Source organism: Poecilia reticulata, linkage group LG2 (assembly GCF_000633615.1).
Source record: "Poecilia reticulata strain Guanapo linkage group LG2, Guppy_female_1.0+MT, whole genome shotgun sequence".
In the NCBI taxonomy this organism is placed as follows: domain Eukaryota; kingdom Metazoa; phylum Chordata; class Actinopteri; order Cyprinodontiformes; family Poeciliidae; genus Poecilia; species Poecilia reticulata.
This window is the reverse complement of record NC_024332.1, coordinates 45,221,106-45,238,939: the sequence shown is the minus strand read 5'-3', so window position 1 is coordinate 45,238,939 and position 17,834 is coordinate 45,221,106. Positions and strand designations below refer to the sequence as shown.

Here is a 17,834-nt window from a genome sequence, read left to right as displayed (position 1 = left end):
GAACGGACAGAAAGTGGCCATGTTCATACTGAACGTCCTGCGCTGTTATTTATGGAAGAGAAACGAAGCTTCTGGCCCATGACGATCCTTTGCTTTTTCAGCCAGTCATGACCTTTGACCTTCAGCCTGGGAAGTGAAGCCTGTAGGCTCTGAGATGTTTTCCTCTTGGGAATCATTTTCCTCTCCGGCGGTGAAGTTCGTACCTCATAACCCTTCCCAGATTGTTTCAGCAATGTGAAACAACGTGCTCAGTTTTAATGATCTTCCTCATTTATTTTCATTTTGATTAAAATAAATGTGGAATCACAACAAATTTGGAAATCAATAACTGATATGTAAACAAAACAAACTCAGAGGAACCTGAGTGAGTCGAAAGTTGTTTTCTTCTTGTAAATTTTGTAAAAGAAATGATAAAAAAAATGTTTTTTCACTATAATTTTACTTAAAAAAATACTTAAAATAATAAAACGGCAGAAATGTATCTCCATTTTCTTTCTTGTTTAGGTATGAGCTAACACTGCAGCACAGCTCGCTGTTGCAGGAAGTTAAAAAAGTTTTAAAGCTTCAATAAAACATTAAGATTTTTTATTTACCTTTTTATAAGAGTCAACGGGTCAAAGAAGAGAAATAAAGTGAATTAATCTGAAACATTTATACTGAATAATGAAGATCAGCTGCACATCCCAGCCCTGCAGGCCCAACATTGGCGGCGGCCATTTTTAAACGGCCACAAAATGGAGACTTTGTTTTTAATTAACTAGACAAATTAAAATGTTCTATAATGGAAAATATTAAATAAACACAAAGTATTTGTCTCTTAGCAACCAGGACCAGATTTATCAACTTAGCTCTACATAGAAACAGATGTTATAGAATCTGCTTTTATTAACTAGAGAGAATCACCCAAATCCTAATTTTATTCCTGAGAAAAGACGGAATATTTTTTATTTTCCTTTCAAAAGAACGCGCAAACGTTCTTTTAACAACATGAAAAACTTTTTTCTTTTTCATCTGCAATGATTTAAACTTCAATTTCCTACAAAAACCGAACTTCTTGACACGTTTAATGAGAATTAATGAGAATTTAAATGAGAATTAAACGTGTCAGTCAGTGAGCTGAGCTCACTGTCTGTAAGTGGAGAAACATTTTCTGACCCACAAGTCGCTTTGAGTCGATGGGTTTAGACGCCGCTGGTTCAGATAACATTAACGAGGCGAAGGCTGCATTTATCTCCTTCCCCCCTCACGTGGAAACTGCTAACAATGATGCCATAACAAGATGGAAGCACCAAAATTTATCAGCATTAGACGAAATTAGAGGTTTGGAAAATCCACAAAAGCAGCAAATCATCAGAATTGGACTGAATTGAGATTTATTTTCTCCTCCCATCCGAAAAGCAACAAAGTTCTCACTAAAGTTACATTTACAGCTTTTTTTATGTGTTTTAACGTTGAAGCCTCCTGACGTCCATCAGCTTCGCTGCTCAACCCTGCGTTTCTGCGCCGACACACAGAAAACGTCACACCGTCTCGCCGAGTTTTCTGTTTTTTTTCCCTGCTGTGGTTTGGGGGGGGGGGGGATTTGAAACGTCTCAGGTCCAACACAGTTTGAAGTTTACTGGAAATGTGGGTTTTATTAAAAAAAAGAAGAAACCACGAAGAGCAGCGCTCACTTTCCACCAGTCAGCTTCTCTGAAACAGTCAGAGCTTTTCCACACGACTCACGCGTCTCTTCGTCAGACATCGCCATCATTACACTTAAAAAAACTAAAAACTGGATCCGTTGTCTTCAGCAGGAAAGGAAAACCTTCGACTTCTGTGATGCAGCTGGCAGATGTGGGGAGCCGAGAGAAACGGATAGTTTATGGATTTTTCCTGGGCGAATATGGAAATATTCATAACGGGTTGGGGGGGGGGGGGCTTTGGCAGGAAGAGGTTAGAAAATGACCAAATGGAAACAGTGAGTCACTTCATCTTAAACACAAGAACAAACCAAACTGTCTTCTGATTTGAGAACATGTGACGCCTGGCTGGTTGTTCGTCTCTTCGCTGGTCCAGATGAGTTTCAGCTGCTTCCGGCCTGAAACTCCTCCGAGTCAGAAAGAAACTTTCAGCTTGACCAACAAAAACGTGCAGCCGCTTTGTTTTTGTTGCAGAGAAACATTTTCAGGGGAGAATCTGGAGCGAAGGCTGGGAGTTTGAACCGGGGCGGTCCAAACGTTTAGTCACGTTGTTGAGCCAAAAGTCAAGAAGAAGAAGAAGAAGAAGAAGCTAAAAAAGAAAATAAAGTAAACTGATTTTTTTTATCGTATCATTGTCCAAACATTTAAAAGGATTTTGCACATTAAACAAAAGACATTTAGTTCTCTAATTCTTTTAGGAACAAATTTGTATTCGGCTCTAAAACAGGATTTATTTAACTTTCTCTGCGATGTTTAACCAAGTTAAATAAACTAAATAAAAGGTCATTTGGCTCCAGCCGTGAAGAGAACTGGACAAATGCGGTAGAAAAGTTTGGTTATAAACAGACCAATACTTCGTGTCGTACTTAACATTTTCCATTCTAAGAAAAGTTTGTCGTAATTAAACAAGAATACGTTATAATTATTACAAGATTAGCTGCTCATTACACCAGAAAACATTTTGTTCGTTTCTCGTTTTATAACTTGTTTAAATGTTCGGTAACTTTTTAAATTATAAACTTTATTCTTAGTTTAAAAATAAAAAGTGAAAAAAACTAATTTGTATTATTCTTCAACTGCAAACTTTGGATCCACAAAAAGTCAGTCCAAGGGCCACAAACGGCCCCCGGGCCACTGTTTGGACACCCCCGTTTTAAATGGCAGCGACAGAAATCTGATATAACAAGAAACTTTATTATTAACTCCATAAAAAAACTAGATAAACAAGAAAATGTTTTCAAATGAGAATATTTCATGGTTGTAACGAGATAAAATACTTTTTGAAACAAGAAAACGCAAAACACGTTAAAAACTTTATCATTTTAACGAGTTTAAAAGGAGAAAATAAAACAAGTTTCTCGTTTGTTTTTTAGTTTTCTTGTTTCATATTTCTGGTGAAATATAAAAGTTTCTCGTTTGAACAGCAGAGTTTCTCCTCGTTTCTCATCTTAAATCTTGCTGCAGATTAATCTCCCGGCTCTGTCGGATGTAAACGGATCTCTGCGGAGCGAGGAAGACGAGCCAGGAAAGTAGAAACGAAGGAGCAGCTCTCGGCTCTCCAGTTGGTCGTCTGTTTTTAAAGGGCCAGCCACAGTTATGAGCCGCTCTCGTTCGACCCACAGAGGATTGTGGTCTCTCTCCTCCTCCTCTTCATCAGAGTCCAGCCATCAAGCGTTTTTAAACCGAGCTGCTCGCCGAGATCGAATCTCTGGTGCAGTTTTCTATCCTAAAATCGAGACAATCAGCCCTGAAGGAGCTTAACGAACAGCAGAGTCTGAACTCTCCGTGGTCCGGCCCGGGGCGTTCACTGGGGTCAGGGTCAAAGGTCAGAGCAGAAGGTGAATCTCTGTCATTGTTTATAGTGTTCAGCTGGAGAGAGTCACGCTGACGACTGGATCTTTAAGCCCAAACAGAGACGACAGACCTGCATGAATCCTCGAGTCATAAACACATAACTTTCTATTTGAACTGTTCAAACTTTAAATACCTTAAAATCCACTGACAGGCGCAGAGGAAACCATTTTAACCCACAACAACACAGCTTTTCTAAGCTCCTGTCGTAGCTAGCTGTGCTGCAAAGCTAACGCTAGCTGATATGTAAACAAACTCAAACACATTACACTGTCCAACATTCAGTAAAATACAGTGTGATCAAGGTTTATATTGACAATTATTAGCTTATATGCTAATAGACAGCTAACATTCTGTTAGCATTCCATTTGCTGCTAAGCTAACAGTTTATTAGCTGATATACTGACATTGTTTATAATACATTGTTAGCTTATCATGTAAGTGTTTAGTAGCTGTTCAGCTAATGGATAGGTGACATTTTATTAGCATTTAATTAGCTAAAGAGCAACAAGAGGCTAACGTTGCTAACGTTTCTGCTTGTGAAAGTTTCCAGATGTTTCCATCCAATCAGACTTTGAGAACATTTTCTTCATGTATGAAAACTTATATCACAAATTAAATAGAAAATATCAAGATGTCTCTATACCTGAAACGTAGCTGCACTGTAAAAACGCAAAATCTGGACCGAGTATTTTTGGTCCAGATTCTAGTTAATAAACTTGTAATAAGACAAAACTAAACTGAATTAAGAGCAACTCTTCAGCAACAGGAGCTTGTTTTAAGTCAATGTTATTTTACAAGTCCAGTTCTAGTTTAATTAGCAGATTAATTAACTTTCAACACAGAAAAATGTCTCATAAGTAAAATAATCTGCCAGTGGAAATGGCATATTTTCATCAATATTGATAAACTACTTAAACAAGCTCCTTCCTATATATTGCTAAAAAGCTACTTATAAGTCAGTTTATCTTATTTCAAGTGTATCAACATATTTGTATTAGCAACTAAAGTGTTAGTGTTTTTGCAGTGTGGAGCAGAAAATCCCGGCAGTCAGACTTAATGCAGCTTGGCTTGGGGAGCATTTTTTACAGTGCTGTGGGAGCGATGTGTGTGTGTGAGGGTCGACAATAACTCAGCATTACGTGACATGAAGAGAATGTCGATGAGGCAGCGCTAACGGCTACTTCCTGCCAGAGCGCCGCCTCGTCCAGCAACACCACAAATTCAGGTTTTTAAGAAACAAATATTTCTGTTGATCTGACGGTGAAACCAGGCAGATTGATCCCAGCTGGTTTTCCTGCAGGATGACGTCAGACATTCCAGGTTTTACTGAGCCGTCGGTCAAACTTCGGCAGCAGGTCAGAGCGCCCCGGCGTCTTACGTCCGCTAAGCAAACGGCCAGAGAGGAAACTGGTTTCCAGTGCAGGAAAATCCGTTTTCCTGATGAAACGCGCAGAAACGCAGCGGAGCCGAGCGGCTGGGCCTCGAAACCAAACGGAACATCTGGAAGTCAGATTACAGCGACGAGAAACTCACGACTGGAACCAGATTTTAGATTTATTCATCTGGTAGTAAATGCACTTCAGCTTTTTCCAGCTACAAACATATAAAAACTGGAAAAACAAAATGATCCACGATTCAGAACATTTCTGCAGAGAAAAACAGCTGCGATGGCAGCAGAGCGCAGGATTGGCTGAACGCTTTGCATAATTAACTTCTCAGGTTTTTTGTTTGTAGGAAAATGTTTTTAATCATGTTGAATTTTTTCCTTCTTTGTTTTTCACATTGAATTCCAATGAAATATATTTATGTTTGTGGTTACAATCTGACAAAACACAAAAACATACCAGGGGTGTGAATACTTTTGCAAGCCGCTGTAGATTTCTGAACATGAAAGGATTAAAAGCCTTTTATTTTCAGATTAAAATCTGGATTATAACGCCTAAAATTAAACTTAATTGATAAAAAGTTTGATTTACTCGGATCGATATCTGATTTATGTTGCCATGACAACACATTCGTGCAGGCCTGGAGGCCGGCGAAGTTATCTCGGTTGGGTTTGTTGAGCCGTACGGCTCTCTGCCCAGGGCGTCCTGCTGTCCAGGGGCGGCTCACAAAGGTAAAAAAAAAAAACAGTTTATTTTCTTTTCAACTGGACATGAAACTCGTTATATTTCATAGTTAAACTTTTCATGCAGACAGACGTTATAGATCTATAAAAGGACGTGAAATTCCAACCTTTACCTGATTAAAACACCAGTTTGCTCCAATGTGATGATTCAAAAACTGAATGTTTAACATCCTCAAATCCTTTTCCAGATTTTAGTTTTGAAATGATCTTGTCGTTTATCTGGTTATGGGTTCAGTTTTCAGACCCACCAAACACGACGCCCCAAATAAAACCCAGCTGCCGTCAGCATGAAAACACAACCAGATGCAGCAACAGGTTGCCAACACTCTTAATAATAATAATTAAGCTGAATGATTATTACTCTACAGTGAGAATCTAATTCCATCTTAATGACCTGTTCATGAAACAAACCTGCAGGCTGAATATAACGAACAGAACCAGGTCCAATGGATCCCAGTTCTGCTTACAGTACTTAGACTAACCTCTTTATGCTCTATAACTGCCTGCAGCCAAATGTCACTTTTCTCGCCTTGAAGAACCTCAAACAGTTTTATGCTGATGACAAACAGCTGCATCTCATTTAATCTGGCGCCAGATTAAAGGCTGATAATTTACGTTCTTTTTAATTCCAGTAAATCTCAAACAACAATCAATAAAATGGACATTTAAAGCCGAACAGAATGGATGAAGTTTCCTTCATCTCTTCCTGATTCAGTCGGTGACACCACGGTGGACCTCAGGGCTCTGCTTCAAGAACCCCTCATCTCACTGCTGATACTAAGGTTTATATTTCTGTAAAGCCTCATAACGTCTCCATCATACGGCTGAAACCTTTGAAGAATAAAAACTGAAGCTCTCGTTTGCCTCCATAGCAGCAGATTCTGTCAGATGTGAAACGTTTGGTCGGGAAGCTGAAATAACTCGTCATGATTTGCACAGCAGCCAGTCCAGAAGCTGCGTTTGTTTTCCGTGGCGCTGATTGTTAAGGAAGGCTGAAGGTATTAGCTTTAGCGGTAGCGCTAACATGGTTCCCACAGGAAGCACTGATGCAAAGCAAGATTTAGTGTCTCACATCATAATTGATCAAATATTCTGATGCTTTGAAAACTGGTACAGTTCAGTCCAGATGTGGAAATGTGACCCGGATCGGATCTTTGGGGGATGAACAGAGCAGAACTGGGCCGTTCAGGCTGCTGTGAAAAAGACGCATTTTGGCCAAAAAGAAGTTATATTTTGGTTAAACTGTGTGCTGTGTGGACGCAGCCCAATGAGAAGATCCCAGATTACTGGGCTTTAACTGGTCCAGCACCGTCAAACCTTTACGTCTACATGGTAGGTTGATGAGGTCACGTAACCATGGCGATCACACGGAAACGGCGGGATCAAAAGTAAAGTCTGTTTTGGTTTGAACTGAAGGCGTTAGCTTTAGCGGTTGAGCTAATTTCCGCTGCGAGTCTTCACGCATATTAATGTACATTTGGGCAAATTTACCATAATTATCCTTACTGACAAAATGTTTGTGATAGTTTTATGAACTGCCGTGTTGCTGAAAAGCGACATAAATAAAGTTTTAAACGTTTCCCACCAGGTGTGTGTCCGTCGCTCCTCAGCTCTGCGTTGCTTCATGAGATCCCAGATGTTTTGAGGTCGTCCGGCGCCACCGGCAGCAGATTTGCTGCTCTGACCTCAGAGCTGCAGAACAACTAAAATGGCCGCCGGAGGCCATCTTTCCCAAATCCCACTTCTTAATCTGGGTTTTCTCATATCCCCTCTTCCTTATCCCTGTCAAAACAAGGTGATTTTCCCGGCGCACGCTTTTTCTATCTTCTGCTTCCAGAAATCAACCAGATGCTCTGAAGTCCGAGCAGAACCAGAACTTCACAGCTGAACCCAATTAGGTTTCATCGCCAAACGTCTCGGCACATTTTGCATCACGGTTTTTGACGAAGCTCCGAGTGACATGATGGTGTAAACAGAAATGCAGCTTTGGGTTTGGGCAGCGGCCCTGGAAACCAAACACAGCGCCGCAGCAGAGTCTGTATTTATGGAGCAAGCAGAACCTGAGGTGTTCGGGCCAAACAGTCGGCAGGATGTGCTTGTTCTGCGGAGATCCAGGATCATCCGTCAAACTCCGACACATTCAGTCCACATTCAGAGGCAACGACTCGCAGATCAGAGGGAAGCGAACGTCGTTCAGGAAAGGAAGAAGCAGAGATTGCTGAGACTTTGAGGATTTACCACTAAGTCCATTTCTAGTAAAAGACAGAGACACTGAGAACCGACGAGGTCGGATTACGGCCTCACGGTTTTCAAACAGAGTGGATTATTAATGTAAAAAATAAACTTTTTATGCATGAATATGTAAGTGGGATTGAGAAAAGTGGCGCCTTCTGCTGTATTAAAGGAAACACTGAGCCACAAGTCGCCTGTTTTGGCAGAAAAACCGTCAGTTGGTGTTTCGGCCCCTGAGACTCGGTTTGATCAGAGACCAAAGTTTCATCTGCTGCAAACCAACCTGCTCCCCTCCTGGCCTGAGGGGGCGCTGCACCAAGAACCAACACCAAAACCTCTGAAGAAGATACTGAGCGCAACTTCCTTCTTCCCAGATGCTCTGTATGGTATGCCTATAGTGTCGAAACTCATAAAAGACCCAGAAAAACAGTGATGTTCACTGATTGTGGCCTTACAGTTCCTGCTAGCCTGAGATTGACAACATGGATGTTTCTCCAAATTAAATGTTTAATTAAATGACATGGTGTCATTTTTATCTCAGCTCTAAAATCTGAGTCTTTCAATAAAACCCATCTTCTTGTCCATGTCTCTCTCTCTGGGCTGAAAAGCTCATGAACTTTGTTGAACTTGGTGATTTCCTGGGGATGAAAGGTGAACATGTGGCTCTAATATGGAAGACATTTTCCATGCGGAGTTAATCAGTCGCATGATTTTCTACGTATGGGAATGAAGGAAATCTCGCTGTTACTCATTTTATCTGCAGATCTCCTAGGAAATGACCTTTGACCTCTGCTGAAGCTGCTGATGCCCAACAGTCGGTCTCTTCCTGGCTGATGTGCTGCAGAAACTCCTCCCATTGACCTTAATATTTTATTCAGATCATCAACAGCTGTGTAGGATGCAAATACGGAAGGCTTACCCTGTCAAAATTGACAAATTATTAAATGAGGAAATAAAACAACATAAAATGAAAGTAAACATATTTACTAATCATTTACTTATATGCATATTTATTTAGTGTTTTATTTCCCTCAATTATTTATATTTACTAATTTATTTCCTGTTTTATTTCCTCATTTATGTAATTACTGTTTTATTTTGATTACATTTTTCATTACTTGTTTTTTCACTTTTATTTATTGTTTTATTTCCTCCTTTAGTTGTTTACTATTTTATTTTCTACTTTATTTCCCTAATTATTACACATTTCTCATTGATTTACCGTTTTATTTCACTATTTTTTATATTCCTCGTGGTATTTACTGTTATTTCCTCATGTATTATTTTTTGCCATTATTTTTGACAAGATTGGTCCTCCATATCCAAACAGTTCCGAAAGGCAAAGTGAAGAACTTAAATTTTGGTCACATCTGACCTGGTTTTGAAACATGTTGTGGAGACATTTTCACTTATTAACAGGAACATTTATTCAGTGGGAGAGAAAACCAGGAATCAGACGTTCCCAGTAAAACCATCATCAACAACCAGATCCCAAAACTCCTTCTGAGGAAATTCCAGTTAAGCAGAACTTCCTGAGCTGGATCCCAGAACGTTTTCCTCCCTGACAAACCGAGTCGCAGCTGAAACCGTCCGATGTTTGACATTTACTCCGTCTTCTCCTCTAAACATCAGGACGATGTTCCAAACAGCGCCGTCTCCTCGGCCTGTACTTAGCCGTCCGTGTTTTCTGGGTTAAGGCGAGTCTGTCATGAACTGCGGCGCGTTTCCAGCTGTGTTTGGTTCTGTGCGCCACAGAAATGACACGGTTGCTTTACGGCCTTTAGGTTTTGTTAGTAAACCGGCGCGGCTTCACGTTCGTCCACAGCGATCAGAGATGTTTGCGTTCGAAGGAATTCGTGTGATGACTGGAAAGCCGGCCGGCCGGCAGCAGGACTCAGGCGCTGGGAAGTTGGACCCATTAGGAGGTTAAATGTCGGCCGTGAGTCACTCCGTAGAGCGCGAAGCGGACAGACGCGTCATTGAGCTCAAAGAATGAATCTTTCTGCCTGCTGAGTAATTCGCTGTCCCAGCAGTCGGCCATGTTTTTGTCTGATTTAAGACGACGGCGTGACGGCGGAGGCGAGACCGCATCGTTTCAAACGCCATCGAATGGAAAGTTTAAAACGTTCTTATTGTCGTTTCTCGTTTCTGAATCAGACAAAAAATAAAAGCATCACATTTTTCATAACTTGTATTTTAGCCTCAGTTCAAACACACGAAAAGGGAATATTGGCCAAGTTTGAATTTAAGATATAATTTGCTTGGTTTTAAAAGTGAGTTAAATAAAAAACTGTAAACATGAGTTTCTGCTCCTCGTCGTACGGAAAGCCGTTAGTGTCGAATATAATCTGTAATAACTGGATGTCGTTTTTTATGTTGTGAATCTCAACAAGCGGCGACGTAAATAAAAGTAAAACGTTGGTGACAGAAGGTGAGTTTTTCACGGCCGCGATGTGAATCTCAGCTCCGCTCACGAAAATGACAGGAAGAAACGCCAAGAATAAAACATGCCAACGTGCAGTCGTGTAAACTCTGAGTTCAAAATAATAATAAAAAATGATCCATAAACAGCAGGATGTGGTTTTTTATGCAGCTACTTTGTGAATCTGGTCGTTTAAGTAAAATTAGAATTTTTTAAATATCTGGATGTCATTTTTCTCACGTTGTGAATCTTAATGTTTTAACTGAATATAAAACCAGTTTTATTAGAATAAACGCTCCTGTTTTTATAAAACTCATTCTGGTAAAACGACCAGCGAGAAACGTTCCAGTTGTAGTTTGTTTATCTCTATAGTTCGTCGTTCTGCCTGTTAACTGTGGATTAGATATTTTTATACAAGTCAGTCTGCAGAGTCAAAATGCAGGTGTTGAATTAACACCCAAAAGTGTCCATATGTGTCCAAGTCAGCAGGTGTTAAAGTAACACTTTTGAAAGTGTTAAAAGATTGACATCCATTTTTTGTTAAATTAACGTTGGTCTATAAAACTGAAATTGGTTTAATAAAAGTTAAACTTTCCATTTCTGTGTATTGTTTTGAATATTTTCCACTGGATTTGATTGATATTGACACTTTGTGGGTCAATTATTTACTTTTTTAACACCACATTATGTTTTGTGATCAACACTACACTGGTGTTAATATATTTTAACTCCAGCACCGTTGTAATGTTAATGTGACTCTCTGTGTTGTTTAACGCCAGCTGACTTGGACACATATAGACACTTTAATTCAACACTGGCATTTTTACAGTGTGAATTCATGCTGCATTATAAGGTGATGTCAACTTTTACTGAACGTCCTCAGTTAGAAATTTAAACATTTTCTATGTATAAAGAATTAATTTCACACCCAGAACAGAGTTTTTTCCTTGCTGCATGAGGGCCACCCACTGACCCACTGACCCTCTGACCCGCCGACGCTCGTCACCATCAAGGTACTCAGACGTCCAACAGCCTGCGGGGAGCCTGAACACATCGCGGCCGGCCGCAGTGTTGACCCTGGTCACCGCGCCGCCGCGCCGCTCGTTTCCCCTCTGGGGTTTTAAAACGCAACCGAGCCGCAGCGCAGAGTTTATCCCCGACCAAAACCTGCAATTATGGCCGAGTGTCACAGCCAGACTGCGAACACAAGCAGCTCTTCAGGATTTCCACCCAGAACAAGCTGTTAGCTACGGCAAAGCGACAGAATCTCTGGACGCCTTTTCGGGCTTTAATAAGATTTTAACGCACTAAAGTTCAGTTTCTTCTCAGTGAAGCTGGAAAAACGATTCTAATCTGCTGTGAAAACCACAAGCAGCTGCATCAGCTGAACTGGAGCCACGTTTGTTTCTCACTGTTGCTTTTCATTGTTGACAGAGATAATATTTGGCTTTAAAAGCAACACTTACAGGAGTCACATGCTGTCCTGGTCCAGTACTGGATCCAGAGCCACACGGCAGGATCAGGATGGAAACTTCCAGGAAGAAACGGAGACGAAATCCAGTCAGGAACGTTTAACTGACCGTTTCGTGTTAAAACTACTTCAATGTTGTTTACATTGTTTCCCCTAAAACTGATCATCCTGCATGAACCGCTCAGCACAATTCGTTTTACTAAGAGAAATCTGAAATGTGCGGTGTGCATTTATGTAGGCCAAACAGTTTGAGCTACAAAAACTAACAGGTTTCCCCTTTATTTAGGGGCATCAGAGTAAAGCCATGTTTCATGTTCCTCAATAAGTATTTGAAAGGTAACATTTTTCACTCATTTAGCTAATTAAATTAAAAAATATTGTTTTCTTTATCATAAAAAGAAATGTAAATATGCTGCTCATAAAAACCAAGCCTCCAGTAGCAGTCAGGCTTGCAGCACATCTGAAGAGGCCTCTGACTGTCATGACAGGCGAGCAGCTCGAAGTCGGGCAGCGGAAATGATTTTCCACAGAAACACGTCTTGTTAGCTAGCTCTAGCTAGCTCTGCTAATCCACCTCATTTGCTTTTGCCACTCGCTTTAAAAATGACTAATTAGTTTATTTAGCATTTAGCACCTATAAAATATATTTTTGCAGTATAAAAACTTAGTAATGCTGGTTTGTTGTGAAGATTGACTGGCTTGACTTCAGCTGGGGGTATTTTTAATTTTATTTTTTTATTTTTCAGCAGCTGTTGGGATGATTCAGCCTGTTGGGCTCAGCTGCTGGTTCTGGTTCTGGTTCTGTCATTTCCCAGCAGGAATCACAGAGCAGACAGGTGACAATCAGTTCAGGTGGTTCTTCCTTCAAAATAAAAGTCCTGCAACTTCTGACAGAATAGAATAGAAAATACTTTGATGATGATTTGATGTGTAAAACTTTTTTCCTTAAAAACCGACAGAAGATGCTCAACGTTCCTCATCGCAGCTCAGTGGAGAAACTGCACCTTAAATTATTACTTTATTCTCAGTTCATTCCTGAATTATAACTTTATTCTCGCATTGTTACGACTTTATTCTCGTATTATTGATACTTTACTCTAATTTCATGTCGACTTTTGACGCCTATTGTCCTGTCAGTGCAACTTCACTGTCGTATTATTGCTGCTTTATTCATTTTGGGGCTTTATTCTCATATTTTCATGACCATGTTATAACTTTATTCTTGTACTTCTATAACTTTATTGTTGATTATCACCTTACTTGTGTTATTGTGACTTTATTCTTGTTTCACCGTCACATTATTCTGTTATTATTTCCGTGTTTTGCTTCTCTTTCAACGATCCCTGTTGTGTTTTTTGTTCTTTTTTTCATAAACCTGCCAGAGCAGAACCATGTGGTTATGATCCGTCCCCCGGCGCCTGCAGCTCTTTGCTTCACGAGTTTTTCCCACGCAGGCGGTGATCCACCTCCAGACGCTTCGCCATCGGACAGCTGATGATCCCGGACCCATCAGCCGACCCCTCCGGACAAACGGAGGCGTGTGATAAAGTCGGAGCTGAAAAATGCAGCATGTGTTGCTAATGGAAACCGCCTGCGGACCTGGACCGGTTCGCATGTTGGGCCGTTTTCTGGCTTCGGTAGAAAACGGCCCATTTGTTGCGATGTCAGTGATGTGGCAACAACAACTGGAAGCAATTTGGAGAAAAAACATGAGGCTGACGTCATGTCAGCCAGTTTGCAGCGAATGCCTTCGACTTGTTTTTAATATGTTTTACAGCTTCAGCCAATCCCGTCTGTGGTTGGAGGAAAAAAGGAACGACTGGCTTTTATTACCAAAGTCAGAAAGAGGCTTTACTGCCATTTTCTGAATATTTACAGTTTTTCTTCGGCGTCTTCTTGGTGTAAAATTGTCCGTTTTGTGCGAACAACAGAACCGATTCCCGCTGAAGAATTTTACAAGACGAAAGAAACTCAACTTTGTTTTCACAACTTGGTTTTGTTCAGATTGTTTTGACTCGAGCTGTAAATAAGACGATTCCAGTGGGCCTGATGCACAGCAGGGCCGGCCCAAGATTACATGGGGCCCTGAGCAGGGCTCGATTTGGGGCCCCAGCTTCCAGCTCATTCGGTTTCCTTTAAAGCAGGGGTCCCCAAGCGTTTTCCTGTCAGGGCCACATAACTTTTCCCTTCTCTGGTGGGGGCCGGAATCAGTTTGTAACAGAAAAATGTTACACGTTTATCACCTGCGCTGCTAGAAAACCGTTAGTGAAACGGTCACTGGGACTGACTACTATATATTCCATTGAGGGAAAGTAACTTTAACATATGAATTCCTCATATGTTTCATATAAAGGCTCATTTTGAAGTATAAGTTGCTACTTACAGGCTTCGAAGAATTCGACCTGAATGCGGCGTTCATAACAAACACGTGTTCATCTGCTCTACCGCTAGCAAACAGCCGTACTGATTAAATAACATAAAAATCAAGCAGTTCCCTAAAAGTCCAACAGATGGCAGCAATGCGCCATGCAAAACAAAACACCCACAGTTTACAGGACACACTTCCTGCTAAAGAGCCCCCTGGTGGTGGAAGAAAAATCCACATATAAACTGGAAAATATGAAAAAAAATCTGAAAGCTCTCTGGTATTGTTCAGGGGGCCGGACCAAATGTGGAGGCGGGCCGGATCCGGCCCGCGGGCCGTAGTTTGGGGACCACTGCTTTAAAGCGTCTAAAACAAACAAACAAAACAGCTACATTTGCTGTTATTTCTGTTTTTACTGGATGAATAAAAATAAAAAATCTAAAAATGTCCATGTTAAACCTCCCGCTATATTTTTATAGTGTATTAATAATTAAATCTACTGAAGTCCACACATAGCTGGGTATCTGGGAAAACAATTATTTGTGTTTGCATTGGTACATGGCTGATCCGTCCGTCCGTCCGTCCGTCCATCCATCCACAGAAACTGACCTCCTTGCGCCATCTTTAATTCCAAACAGGAAGTTGTGGTTTTGAAGGATTCCGATTGGCTGACGTAGGTTTTAAGCTTTGCGCTATACTGCCCCCTATCTGTTTGGCATTGTCACAACGGCCATAGGCAGAAAACGTTTCTGAAACAATACCGTGTTGTTTTTAAAAATCTAAAATTTTTAAACTTTTTATTGACTTTATCATCAAATCTAAACTAAATTTGAAGCTTAAAATTAGATTTTTAAGACATTAATCCAGAACGAACAAATTTGAGGTTTTGAGGGCCGTATTCTCGTGTTGCACCTCCTGCGCTTATGCCTTGGGCCGGCTCTGTCGCAGCTGGAGTTTGTTTCTGAGCCTACAATCTTCCAGTTTTAACCACTTTCTTTATGATGAAAGAATGGAAAATAAAACCAGTTGCTGTGCCTTTAAATCCTTTCACAGACGTTCCCAACGTGCCGGTGAACCACATTTCCCCCCCCCCAGCCTTCAGCCACCCTGAACTTTCCACAAATGGTCCAAATGCAAACCCCCTCCCCACATATGGAAAGACGCTCAGCAGGCTGCGGCGCAGCTTTATGGGCTCAAACAGACAAACAGGAGGAGAACGAACCGAATCCAACAGGATTCAAACGAACCGAAGCTTCAGAACGAGCCTTAAAACGCAGCCTGAGGTTTTACTCCAACGTCTTCAAGACAGAGAAATGAAACGATGATTCTACATTAAAGTATTTTCTCACCAAGCTGCTTTGTTCGTTGCATTTTATTCAGATTTGTTGCCATTTAAAAGCAATTATTAACAGTCGATCCGATTTACTGCAGTTATAATTATGACTGTAGTACGATGGAGGATCAGGGTCAGACTGAGATCATATTCTTATTTGAAATTATTGGAATAAAATCATAATAATACGAGAATAAACCTGCAACACTATGAGAATAAAGTTGTAACAATACCAGAATAAAGTCACAATAATATGAGAATAAAGTCACAATAAAAAACTCAATTTGAGAGTGAAGCTGTAATTTTATCAGAATAAAGAATCGTAACGCAACGTGAACATTTGGGAGCCAAAGTGTAAAAACATCAGGGTAAAATCACAAACGAGTAAAGAGACAATACAAAAATAAAGTTGTAATTTTATGAGAATAAAGTTGTAAAAATATAATTGGGTATAAGTCTGACCACTAGATGGCGACTAAATGGTTCCAAGATGGCCTCCAGCAGATAGATCATAAACTTTAATCTTTGGTTAAACGATAATCTGTTGCGTTAAGAATAAAATGTCCCCAAAGGTCAGAACGAAACATCCCCGATCGTCTTTAGGTCCAAAACTTTACGCGAAGCTATTCAACGTTACAAAGAATAATAATTTTTAAAAACATTGATTATTAAGAACAACAAACAGCGAAGTACCAGGATCCATGAATCTAGTTTTTGTTTTAACCGGCAGACGTCGTGAGGAAGGTCTAAAGTGTGAAAAATCGTATTTTAAAGCGCCTATGTGGAGTAACTTCTTTACAGCACCACACGGTGGCGCTCCACCAGTTACAAAGCAGCGTCATAACTCTGACCACTAGATGGCGACTAAATCATTCCAATGTAGATTAAGCATCAACTGACGCAATAAGAACGAAATGTCTCCAACGATCACCGACTGGAGCGCGGTCAGAACAAAACGTCCCGCCATCATCTGCAGGTCCAAAACTTAAAAATGGAGAACCAGCGAAACGACTCGACGACATAAAGAACAACAAAACTGTTTTTTATTGATTATTAAGAACAACAATCATAAATCTGGACACTGGAGAGTTTTTGTGTTTTAACCGACATCGTACGGCATCGTACGGCATCGTAAGGCATCGTACGACATCATAAGGCATCGTACGGCATCATAAGGCATCGTAAGGCATCATAAGGCATCGTACGGCATCATAAGGCATCGTACGGCATCGCAAGTGAAGGTATAAAGTGTGGAAAGTCGTGTTTTATAATGTCTGTGTTGAGTTTACAGCACCACATGGTGGCGCTCTAGCAGTTCCAGAGTCACGAAGCAGAAACAAGTCGTGAGACTTTGTGACTTTTAAAACCTGTAATGACTTGCAAACTAAATCTGATAAAATGAAAGAAAACCAAGAAATATCCATTTATAACAACGACCAGAACCGTCAGCGGCTGACGGCAGAAGACGGGACGGATCCAAACTATTCCTGAAACGAAGTAAAACAGGAAAACTCGGGAGAATCCGGCAGCGCCTCCTCGGCTACCATCGGCCCGAGTCGGAGGCGTGCCGGCTCTCCTCACAGGTCCACAACCAGGTCCAGAGATGCTGCTCAAGCCTCCCCACGAAACGCTAAAAATCAGGAATAATCCACTTTGAGGGAAGACAAACCCTCCTGATGTGTTTGAACAAGCCGTGTAAAGGAATCCGACAGGAGAATCTGCTCAACCTCAGCTTCGCCTCAACATCTTCACAGCATTTAGGTGTTAAAGTCAAACACTTACCGCTGTCCGCATCCTGACATGTCACAATCAGAACCTGCGAGACCGCCAGAAAAACCAGAATCCTGAAACGCACACAGATCATCATGTCTACCAGGCAGACATGAGCCGTCCCCGAGTGCAAATCAAAAACAAAAAATGGGGGAAGAGGGAAAAGTGTTCAGGTTGTCACAGCAGCACCATGAATACGGAGATCGTCTCCTTGTGAGCAGACCCAGCCCAGACTGCCTGAGTGCCTTTTTTCCTGTAGTTACAGCTTTAAATGAGAAGAATGCTGGCAAGCCTAATTTTCCTCCCCCTTTTGTCGGCCCTCTCCCATCCCCTCACAGAGCTACACCCATGTTCGCAGCAGCAGCAGCAGCAGCAGGGTGACGACAGCCTGGGGGTTTCATCATTTCACTGCCTAATTCAGTTGGTCTTAATTAGCGTTTGCTAGTTTCTGTTAGCTGTGGCAATAGAATAAAAAAAAAAAAAAGGTCAAAGTATTGGGGTTAAACACACATCAATGAATATTTAACACAAGATACTGTTTAACGTTGAATAACCAACTGATTAGATTTTTTTTATT

General features: G+C 40.9%; 1 protein-coding gene across 1 annotated transcript in view; it reads right to left on the bottom strand.

Moving 5' to 3' along the window:
• col5a2a (collagen, type V, alpha 2a) overlaps window positions 1–17,561 on the bottom strand; it is a 42,381-nt gene extending 24,820 nt beyond the window's left edge. The window contains exon 1 of the mRNA XM_008404234.2: window positions 17,270–17,561. Coding sequence (XP_008402456.1) covers window positions 17,270–17,354 — 85 coding nt within the window. The 5' untranslated portion in view covers window positions 17,355–17,561. The remainder of the gene's footprint in view (window positions 1–17,269) is intronic.
• Between the last annotated feature and the right edge of the window lie 273 nt (window positions 17,562–17,834).